Source organism: Hibiscus syriacus, unplaced genomic scaffold (genome assembly GCF_006381635.1).
Source record: "Hibiscus syriacus cultivar Baekdansim isolate YM2019G1 unplaced genomic scaffold, ASM638163v2 tig00112686_pilon, whole genome shotgun sequence".
Taxonomy (NCBI): Eukaryota; Viridiplantae; Streptophyta; class Magnoliopsida; order Malvales; family Malvaceae; genus Hibiscus; species Hibiscus syriacus.
This window is the reverse complement of record NW_024063383.1, coordinates 60,969-72,861: the sequence shown is the minus strand read 5'-3', so window position 1 is coordinate 72,861 and position 11,893 is coordinate 60,969. Positions and strand designations below refer to the sequence as shown.

General features: G+C 28.9%; 1 protein-coding gene across 2 annotated transcripts; it reads right to left on the bottom strand.

Moving 5' to 3' along the window:
• Nucleotides 1-3,835: 3,835 nt before the first annotated feature.
• LOC120182527 (transcription factor bHLH122-like) lies at nt 3,836-6,559 on the bottom strand. 2 transcript variants are annotated; one of them, XM_039187482.1, is made up of 7 exons: nt 6,435-6,559; nt 5,379-6,286; nt 5,055-5,254; nt 4,779-4,955; nt 4,566-4,631; nt 4,155-4,223; nt 3,895-3,948 (listed from the first exon to the last, which is right to left on the bottom strand). In XM_039187482.1, the coding sequence occupies exons 2-7, from the start codon at nt 5,914-5,916 to the stop codon at nt 3,895-3,897; spliced, it is 1,104 nt and encodes a 367-aa protein (XP_039043413.1). In that variant the 5' UTR covers nt 5,917-6,286; nt 6,435-6,559. The 2 variants fall into 2 exon arrangements, with proteins under 2 accessions (XP_039043412.1, XP_039043413.1); XM_039187481.1 differs by lacking the exon at nt 6,435-6,559 and having other exon boundaries at nt 3,836-3,948; nt 5,379-5,916.
• Nucleotides 6,560-11,893: the final 5,334 nt, after the last annotated feature.

Genomic DNA, 11,893 nt, shown 5'->3' with positions numbered 1-11,893 from the left:
GTATCATAAGTATTTTTTTTGTTTTGGATAAAATCCGTATAAATCTTTTCAGAGTATATCTTGAGATTATATTTCATTTTATTCTTTACAAATACGATGTACATTTTCATTATTTTTAATTTTCTTTCGATTTTAAAGTATAATAATTGGGCTCATCAATATGATGCATTCTTCATACTGACCAGGTGTGAATGACGTCCCCGTTTTCGCACCGTCCAATTTAACAAAACTAAAAAATTGCAAACTTTACTGTCATCTCCACATTTACGATGTAAGGTATTAATATATAGGTTAAAGTATATAAATAATACATTAACTATAGTACGTTATTTTATTAAGTCTTATAATTATTAAAAGATATAAAGTGATCATTCAACTATAGGTCATTATTTTGTTGAGTCTCCTGACTATTAAAAGTTACAAAATGATCATCTGATTATTCATATGTTCCAAACTATTTATTTTTCGTTAAAAAAGATGATCATTTGAATTGGATGTTAACATACTCACTAAGATATGATAATATATGATCACATAATCACAATGTAAAGAGTACTATCGCATTGTGATTTTCAAATCCGCAACGTTAATTATCGATATAGGTAAACAGTACTATCGCAATGAGATTTTCAAATTCGCAACACGATTTTCAAATTTGCAACTTTAATTACCGATACAGGTAAACAGTACTATCGCAATATTAACAGTACTATCGCAACGCAATTTACAAATTCGCAATGCGATTTTCAAATTCGCAACGTTAATTACCGATACAGGTAAACAGTACTATCGCAATTTTAACAGTACTATCGCAATGCGATTTTCAAAGTCGCAACGCGATTTTCAAATTCGCAACGCTAATTACCGATATAGGTAAACAGTACTATCGCAATGTAAACAGTACTATCGCAATGCGATTTTCAAATTCGCAACGTTAATTACCGATATAGGTAAACAGTACTATCGCAATGTAAACAATACTATCACAATGTAAACAGTACTATCGCAATGCGATTTTCAAATTCGCAACATGATTTTCAAATTCGCAACCTTAATTACCGATATAGGTAAACAATACTATCGCAATGTTAACAGTACTATCGGAATGCGATTTTCAAATTCGCAACGCTAATTACTGATATAGGTAAACAATATTATCGCAATGTAAACAGTACTATCGCAATGTAAACAGTACTATTGCAATGCGATTTTTAAATTCGCAACTCTAATTACCGATATCTGGTAAACAGTACTATCGCAATGTAAACAGTAATATCGCAATGCGATTTTCAAATTCGCAACGCGATTTACGATATAGGTAAACAGTACTATCGCAATGTAAATAATACTATCGTAATGTAAACAACACTATCGCAATGCGATTTTCAAATTCACAACACTAATTACCGATATAGGTAAACACAACTATCGCAACGCGAATTTCCGAAACTAAGTTGCGAATTTGTGAAATTCGCGTTGCGAATTTGGAAAATCCCGTTGCGATTTACATATTCGTGTTGCGTATTTGGAAACTGTGTTGCGAAATTGGAGTTCGCGTTGCGAATTTGTTGGTCATTTTCGTAAATCCAAAAAAGTATTATTAAAATTGTATATTATAAAGTATTTTCGGTCACTGAAATTATTTTCTCGAAAGAAAATAACAAAAAAGAGAACATTGATTATTGGACTTGGTTCGGTCCAAACTGCGCGGTTGACCTGGTGACATTCAAACATCATTCCGGTTCATGCTTTATTTGGACCAGTTTTTTTTTTTCATTCTTCTCATAAGAAAAGGGGCAAACTTTCTTAGTGATGAGAAAAAAAAATAACTCATATAAGGTGTAAGGAAATTTATTTTCTTAATTAGGGTAGAACGAATAGTATACAAGGAAGATGGTCAAACAATCTAGTTTCTTTCAGGGCCGTGGCTAGGTTGTTAGAGGCACTGTATAAATTCTTGTAAAGGGACTCTTAGATCTTGAACTTATTTTTCTGAAGTGTGTGAAATAAGAGGAAACATGCGTATTTTATGTATTTTGATCAAAAAAGGAGGAAATTACATTACACTGAGCAGACCCACTTGCATTGTTTTTTCTAAAAAATTTACTTGTTAACGAGATTCAAACTTAGGATCAATAAAGTCATGGACTCAATGATCTAACCACTGCACTATACCTATTTTTATGTTTCTTAATGACAACAACTGATAGATATACTCTATTTCGAGATCCCTGTTTTTTGAGGTCATGTACCGTCACGCACTGTACACTGGCTCAACCACGCCCCTTGTTTTTTTAAAAAGATGTTTAAAAGATACGATATCTTTTGGTTAATATTTTATTAAAGTTGTTCAGACTACATACAGTTTGAAAAAAACGTTGTCTTTTAGACTTATTTCCAAAAACACCATATAATCCAACCGTTTTCTTCCGTATATTATTCATTCATCCTTGATAGAAAAATTATTTTTCTAACACCGCACAGTAACATTTTTCATTCATATTATTATCCCATCAAAATTTCCTAAGAAAAGGTCATGTTTATACAATGATTCTAATTTTGGTTCAAAGTTTTTAAAATTATAGATTATTGTTACACCGATCCAATAAACAAACATTTGATCTAAAGGAACCAACAGTTTCTACAAAAATTCAGCTTACACCTAATGATTAAATAATAAATACTCTCCAACCCTTGACAATAATGTCTCGTAAAAATCAGACGACAATATCAACAAAGGACTGAATAGATTTTGTTGTTAATTAGATTAATAATAACACTGTCACTGGGGAAACCCTTTCCTTAACGGATGTTATTTCGATAAATAATATTTTTAAGATGCTATTATCAACATCATAGTTAATACCGCAGTTAAGTTTTAACGGTGGGATCCAAATAACGAAATTAAATGTTAAATATGATTTGAGAAAATAAAATTTGAGTATCAAAATGAAGTAAAATTAATAGTTTATATACTAAACGTAATTTACCCTAATTATTATTATATAATGTCACATCATTTTTTCTATTAAGTCATCAATTAAATTTAACAGTGAGTGGTCAAAATAGAAACAAATCATAACGTTAAACATAATTTTAAAATATAATTAGGTGATCAAAATAAAAACATAAAATAAATATGTGAGTAAATAGGTAGTTTACCCAAAAATATAACTTAACTGAAAAAATTATCAAAACTAACTTCGATCAAGCAGTTCTATGCAAGAACTAGCAGTAGAAAGCCTCCTGGTTTTCGCATCAAGATATAGGAATATGGTTTTACAATATATTCTTCCAAAATTCTAAAATACAATTTATTAATATAAAATAAAAGAAGGTAAAAATTATTTATAATTTAAAATTTTATAAAAAATCTAATTTTTTAGGTTTAATAGAATAATATTTAAAGTTGAAATCAGGAATGTTATATTCTTCGTTATACTTTTAGTTGCAATAAAAAATATTACAAATATGTATAATTTTTTTTACTGTAGTCTAAATCTCTCGCAATATAATTTTTCGATTAGAACCAAAATATTATAAAATTATACAACTTTTTAAATAGAAGATAATAACGTTTTTGATTAAAAACAATCTTAAATTATCCATAAATTACTTCAGGAATACCCTGATTCTTGCTTCTCCTTTTGTACAAATGAGTATCATTTATGGCAGAGATGAGACAAAAAGGTGCGATATTTTCTTTGAATAACTATCTTCCTGCTTTGACGTTTGAAAGATGAAAAGCATTCTAGAAAATAGGCAAGCAAACGGTAATCATGCGTGAAAAGTCCGACATTAATTGATAATCATTACAGCATAAAAATCACGTGTTACTATACAGCCGAATCGATTTCTATCATAATTTCAATGGCGTTGGGTTCTAGATAAATATTATTGCTGCTGCTTGTAACCACACGAGCACCTTGCTCGATTCTCCGACAGTGTCTGAAAAATATCAAACCAAGATGAATGAAACAAAATGGAAATATCAAAGAAGGGTTTGGCTGTGTCTTAATTCAGATCTCACTATAAATAAATAAATATGATTCTATATTGAGAATTATAAAATTTTAAAATAAATTAAATTATATAAAATTTAAAAATTCTAAGATATTGTCCCTTTTCAACGCTCAATCCATTTCTGAACGTACCTCCACCTGTTTTTGGAGATCTTTTATATATTCAACAGCCAAATCCAACATGTCGGCAGTGTTCGTTTGCTTAAACATAGAAAGAAAATGTCAGTTTCCCAATAAAATAAAATAAAATAAACGGTATAATATAAAATTAGTTCTTAATGTTTATTAAAATGACTTTTTGTTTTTTTGGAACATTTAGATTCTTAATGTTTTATTTTAGGCTAAAAATGTCTCTATTGAATATTAATCGTTTGTTAATTAACAATTTACATCCACAATAAATTTTTTTGTTCTAAACTAAAATATTGGGTCAAAATGTTCTAAAAAATTAGGGTTAAAGTACTATTTAATCGAATGTTAGAATATTTTTTGACATTGCGCCGAAATAAAATCCCATGTATGCATGAATAAAAAGCTTTGTACCTTATCCATGTTTGGAACAAGGTCTTGAAGCTTCCTTATGCGTTCGCTTATTTTGGTTCTTCTTACCTGAATGGAAACAAACTTGAACTAAATATCAAAGGTTGTGTATTTTCAGGTTTCAATTGCATTATTGTATTCAGTTCAATTTTTATGTATAAATGCAATTGGAATGTGGGTAGGATATAATGTTACAAGGGTCTTAAGAAACGGTACCCTCTCAGCAATGCTTCTAGGATGAGTGGCAAACCCTCTCTTGGCCCGGATCTTGCACGGAACCGAATCCTGATGCTGCAACAGCTTCTCGATGGCAGACATATCCGGCGAACTCTTCGGTAAACTCAAATGATGAGCCAAAAGTGGCGGCGGATGGTTTCTGGCCCCCATCGTATTCTATTACAGATTAACCAAAACAACAACAAAGAGCCGTTGTTAGCTTTGAATATTTCCGATGTATGTAACAAATGCCACATTATATTAAATGTGTACTACCTGAGTTTCTGCTCCGTCGAATTCTATGCCGGAAAGCGATCGTCCGTCTTCGTTGAGTCTTGTTACGCCGGACATGTTATCGGAAACCATCATTGAGTCGTCCCAAGACGAAACAGGAAACCCCGAGGAAGGCAGCCTGCTTGCCGAAGGAAGTGCTGATTCTATGTTAATGCTATTAATGCTTCCATAATAGCCTGCAACTTTATAAGATTTTGAAGATCTCAATTCATACAATTAATCTAATAATTATATTAATCAAATTCTAAAACGAAGATCTGTATGTACTGTCATGAAACATGCAAAAAAGGAGAAAAAAGGACTTACTATTTTCAATGTTTATATTGGAGAATAGCCCTGCAGGGGAGCTGCTATGCCGAACAAGACTCGAATTATTGCAATTTCCCATCTTCGTCGAGCTCGGAATCCGGTTATCCATGGTTGAATTTGGTTGGCTTTGATAAAAATTCTGTGGAGCAGAGGAATAGTTCCCCTGCTGCTGTTGCTGAAGAATAACCCCTGTTTGATTATTCGTTTGTGTCATAGTCTGGGGCTCGATTTTTACTGTCTTTTCCCTGACGGGTGAATTCGGCATTATCGAGCCGAGATTCTGGTCGGAAACGTTCTCCTGATTATCCCCGGTTCCGCCACCAGCATCGTCGCCGCTCGATAGAAACCGGGCAATAATTCGTTCTGTTTCGGGACTCGACGGCCGGTTTAGAATCTCCTGACAGAAATCTTTGTCCAATATACTCAAAAAATATGAACTGGGTGCAGATTGGTACCTCGTCAAGCCAGAGTTCATCTGTTTTTGATGTTGTTGAGGTTGATGATAATGATTCCGGCGTTGAAGATCTGATTCCATTTCCCTTCTCCAACAGTAAAAAAGGAAAGTTTTCAATCAGATCAGTAGTTAGTATCAAAGTGCCTACAAGGATCCAATCTGTTTGTTTCCCAAGAAAGTAGCTACTGGAAAAAATATTTTCTCGGAAAACTCATCAAATTTAACAAAGTGATCACCCAGAAAACATGAGCTGCTTTCACGTGGATCTGTCTCAATAACTTCAAAGCGGGAATCCCGAGAACTTGGTTGGCCTGAAACTCGAGCACTATCAATAACAGCTCCAAAACCAGAGGAGCCTGGGAAAAAGATTCCCAAGAGTTCTTCGCCACAAAACAACACTTATAATCAAATCTGAACGAAGCCCAATTTTCTATTCTTGAAAATCAGAGCACTAAGCAGAAGAAGATAACATTAATTAGTGAAAGATGATGATAATAATAAAAATAAAAATAAAAGTGAGCTATTCAATGAAAAGAATATCCTGGATTTCAACAGCACACAAACAGAAGAAGAACAACAAAATAAATCTCCTCCCTAACCTCTATGTCTCTCCACTTTCTATTAATCTTTTTCTTTTCTCCAGTTCTCTCTTGACATATGTTTCTGGGTTCATGGATGTGTAGTGCTGTTGATTCAAATGAGTAAGCAGAAATATTAAAGAGAACTGATTCGGGTTTAGTTTAATTGATTGTGATTAAATTTTTAAATATAATATTTAATTAAAATAAAATTATAAATATTAATAAGATTTATTAACTATCTTAGTGACCAAGGATGATTATGTTATTTCACTCTGTGTGGATTTAAATCTTGACATTTACCTAAGAAACATATTACAAATATAATACTTCTTTTTTCCACTTAATAAAAAATTATAAATATATATTTTTTCTTCTTTTTTATACTGAAACTCAAATGATTATGATTATAATTTTAATTAATTATTAAATATTTTTAACAAAAATATTAATTATAAATAAAATAATTTTGTGAATACTTAATTTTTTCTTAAAAGAATTTGGTTACTAAAATTTAGTATGAGTAATTTATATAATGTTATTGTTATGAGCGTCATTACGAAAGGAGACAATAAAAATGGAACGAGGGGTGATCAAAATAGTTATTTTTAATTTTTTTTAAATAAAAATCTTTTTTATTTTATGGATAATATACTTTTTGTTCCAATAAAATTTTATAAATTCATTATTTGATATAAAATTCCACATCCTTCCCCTATAAAGACGGTAGGCTTTTAAATTTAATTAACGGGGATAACCCCAGCAGAGAGGAACATAGGTGTGCCCTATTTTAGAAGGAAACCATGATTTTTTTGTGAATAAAATAAAATATCCCACCAATAAAATAGCTTTATCATCCTTGTTGGACCCCAATTGCAATTTATATTTTTTTATACAAAATTTAAATTATCATAAATTTTTAAACTTTATTTTTTTTAAAATCGAACATTAAATTGAAAGCAATTGAATGTTTATGTGCAATTAAATCTAATATTTTTGGAATATTGCTACAACAACAAAAGAGTGTTAATTGAACTAATTTTATATATTAATTTTAAAGAGTTATCAACTTTTGAAAATATGTTTGGGCGTGGGATAAATGGTCATTTGGGAGAAGATTAATCAATTAGATCCAAACAACTGTTGAAATACCTGAATATATTATACAAAATATATTAAAGAATTAACAAAACTAAATAACAAAAAATTACAAGCGAACTCCTGTGCCGGTGAGATGTCCCCTTTAATAACACTTTGGGTAAACCACACTAGTAGCCGTTGAACTTTAAGATAATTCCACTTTTGTCACTAAATATTCAAAATTATATTACAGTCACTAGCTTTTTAATCCACTTTTATAATGATCATTTCCGTTAAGAAATATTTGAGGTGACGTGTTAAAATCTTATTTAAAAAAAAACATTAACATAGTGTTTGTAAGAAGATTGTATGGACTTTTCGCTATACCAAACAAGGACGGATCAATAAATAGATCATCATGAGAAATATAGGGATGTACATGGGATCTGAACTTGATCTGATCGAGTCGGAGTTTTTTTTAAAAAAAATCCGGGGTAAGGTAGGGTCGAGTCGGATTTTTTTAATGTGATGTTTGGTGTGATCGTGTTTGGGTTTAGGGTGAAAAATATTCGACCTGACCCGACCAAAAAAAATAATTTTATCTTATATATTTAGGAATAATTACAATAATGTCCTATATATATATATTTTTTCCAATTAAGTCATTATTTTTATTGAATACAAATAATATTTTTATTATTATTTCGGGTCGGGTCGGATCAGATCTTGGGTAAAAGATTCCTTGTTCTCGGATCAGGTCGGATGGATCAAAAATCCGACCCAACCCGACTCATGCCCATCCATAGAGAAATATCCATTGAAAAGTATTTTTCATGTTTAATAATACCATTGTTTAATAATATAATTACTATGTAAGTACAATTATATCTTAATTTTTTATGTTATATTTGATAGTATAAATTGTAATTAAAGTTTAGACATTATATATAGTTGTTTAAAAATATAATTACTACGCTAGTATAATTATATCTTAATTTATATATATTATATTTAATAGTATAAATTGAAATGACATATTTACATAAACTTAAATAAAATAATATGAATAATAAAATTGAAAATTATAATTATATAAGTGCAATTACTCGCATAATTGTACTAATTCCCACTCAAATAAAAATGAAAGAGTTTAATTAGAGATTCTCAACTATATTTAGTTCAATAAAATTTATAAATTACGATGGTTATTCAAATACATATAATTTTACGTATTATTTATAAATATTATTTTATTACAATAGGATAAAGTAAAAAATCTCTTTTCAAAAAAAAAATAGAGTCTAAACACTACAATATAATTGTTTAAAAACATAATTACTATATAAATGTAATTATATATTAATTCTTATGTTATACTTGATGATATAAATTGTAATTATATAATTATATAAATTTAAATTTTAAAATACTATTAATTAAAAAATTGAAGAATATAATTATACAAGTATATTTACTTTTATAATTACATAATTTCTCACTCCTTTAATAATTAGAGAGTTTAATTAAAAAATGTCTATTATATTTAATTTAATAAAATTTATAAATTATAATAATTGTATAAACAAACCGCGTTATGTAATTAATATCTAAAGAAAATTGTGAATAATTTCTTAAACTTCTTTCAGTTAAATAAAATCAAAATATTTGGCTTTGATCTTCAATGGGGACCACTGAAGAGCCACGCGTCCATTTATATGTCGTACATAGAGGGACTGGGGATTAGTTTATTGAAGGCCAAATACAGTATTATCCTTTGAATGAACGTTGAACGGGAGGATAATTTTGTCATTTAAGTGCTTTTGCTTGAGTACAAATACTAAATAGTATTATTTAACAAATAATGCTGAAGCTTTAGCAGAGTTATTGAATGCCAAATCCTATAAACAACATTTTCCCCAAATATTTTTTAAATAAAAGTATGATTGCAAAATAAATTAATATAAAAACTAATCTACGCCTTACATCACAACTCATATATTTTAATAGATTTGATTACATATCTTAAATATATTTTTATTTCTTAAAATAAAAAATGAAAATTAATAAGTAAACCTTCGATTTTCTGTTGTTCTGATTAATTTAATGATGAAAGTTCATCGTATCACAAAAAAAAATTATGGTTCTTAATTATCTAAATAAGTCAGTGATCCCTGGACTATAACATGCTGCTTTATTGAGTCATTCGATTATTAAAAGTTATAACATAATCCCTCGACTATATGATGCTATTTTGTTGATTGAATCTCCGTTTACATTATGTCGTCGAGCCAGTGTGTGAGACATTATGCCGTCGAGCTAGTGCTTAAAAGCAACAGTGATGTCAATATACATCATTAAAATATAATTTTATCATATCACAGTTGACATGTCAACGTTCAGCTCAGAAAAACTGTCAATTTTTTAAAAAAAAAAGAGAGATGATTTTATAACCTATGAATTGTCGGGTGACCATTATGTAACTTTTAATAGTCAATAAACTTAACAAAGGATCACTCTATAGTTGAAGGACTATTTGTGTACTTTACTCTAAATTTATATCTATAGATTTTTTTAATATAGATCTTTATTTGTGGGTTGATTAATTAAAAAAAGTCTTGTAGTGATCTAATATAAAGATGATTTTTTTAATTTAATTTATTTTTCATGTATAATATTAAAGTTATACTTTTGAACTTACTTAAGGTATGTTAACCTAATAATAAATTAAACGAACATCTATATATAATGAAGTAACGAATGCCAAATTACATTATGAAAAACATTTGATTAAATAAGTACGACGAAAAAAAAAGTCTTTGAGATTTAGAGAAAATTAATTAAAACAGTCAATAATCCCATTATTTGAAACTTATTAATAAAAAAAAATATCATTGCTTAGCTTGTTAATCTTCTCTCATAGTGACTTCAAAGCTCAATTTTGCTCAATACTCAATCTACAAAATAAAGTAAAGGTGGTGAACTTATACGAGTGGCGAGATTTAATATTATTTATTAAAGTATTTAAAATATTTAAATTTATAAGAGTCAATAATAAATTATATATATATATATATATATATTAAAGGTAAATGATAATTTTATCATTATTTCAATTTTAAATTTAATATTTTTAAAGATCATACCTACGATTCCCTTTAACGTTATGCCCCTAATTATACTCCTCAAGATGATTATTATAATCTTACGTTAAATACTACGATTTTATCAATAATTAGTTGAAGCAATGAGATAAAATATTAAATCTTTTAAGTAATGTTATTAGTTCGAATTTGTTGTCCCTTGTTCCCATATGTAATGGGGGCAAAGGGAGGTAAGATAGTAGACTGCCCCAACACCAGGTTGAGAGCAGCTTCCGTAGAAGACCTCCAAATTATGAAATGCCCTCCGTGGGACTCGATCCTACGACCTCAATGTTAAGAATGTTAGATAGTTATCTCAAACCTTGTTCTCATATGTAATGGGATAAGGGGGAGGTAAGATAGTAGGTTGCCCCCAACACTAGGTTGAGAGCAGCTTCCGAGACCTCCAAATTATGAAATGTCCTCCATGAGACTCGATCCCACGACCTCAAGGTTAAAAACCTTGTGCTCTACCAACTGAGCTGGATGGTCATCTCAATAGTTCGAATTTGAATGTTTTAAATGAAATAATTGAGTTGAAAGAATTACCCTTAATAAATCTATACAGTAATTAATTAATTAATAAATTAAATATTAATATGGTTTCAGAAAAGATTTTAGATTTCAAAATGTTAATTGAAAGTTAAATTTTGCATTGTTTTATGTGTTATTCGAGCCACTGAATGACAAACGTCATTGAGTGGAGAGGAATTTAAGCTCCAGTGAATACATTTTTCATTTTGCAGATAATGTTGCATATTCAAAGGAGACGGTCCAAGTGATGTAAAGGTAGTGACACTATTTTTTTTTCTCTTAAAAAATATAATTTTATATGTCGTCAAGCCATTTCAAGCCACGTGATAAAATATAGGTCATCAATGACTTTTCTATAATGATATTTATGATCAACTGATATTATAGGTTAATTGGGTATTAATTAAGTTAAATAATAAAAGTACTTTTAAAATTATTATTATTATTATTATTATAAGAGTATATTTTAATTATTTTTATAAATATATTATTTTTATCAAATACGTTTGTTTAATAATTGAGTGTAATCAAATATAATTAATTTTTTAAAATTGAATTTAAAATTTCACAATATATTTTTTCTTTTTAAATAGTAACTGATTATAAGATAATATTTGTTCATAATTTTTTAATCCATTAATAACGCGTATATATCTTATAGATATAACTATTCTAACATATAATCTCTAAAGATATTAATATTACATTTTATTACCGAATTCACTT

Coding starts and splice junctions, on each gene's coding strand:
- LOC120182527 (XM_039187482.1), bottom strand. CDS start 5,916: ATGGAATCAGATCTTCAACGCCGGAATCATTATCATCAACCTCAACAA. Junction 4,632..4,778: donor CTAGAAGCATTGCTGAGAGG/GTACCGTTTCTT, acceptor GTTTCCATTCAG/GTAAGAAGAACCAAAATAAG. Junction 4,224..4,565: donor TTGTTCCAAACATGGATAAG/GTACAAAGCTTT, acceptor TCTATGTTTAAG/CAAACGAACACTGCCGACAT.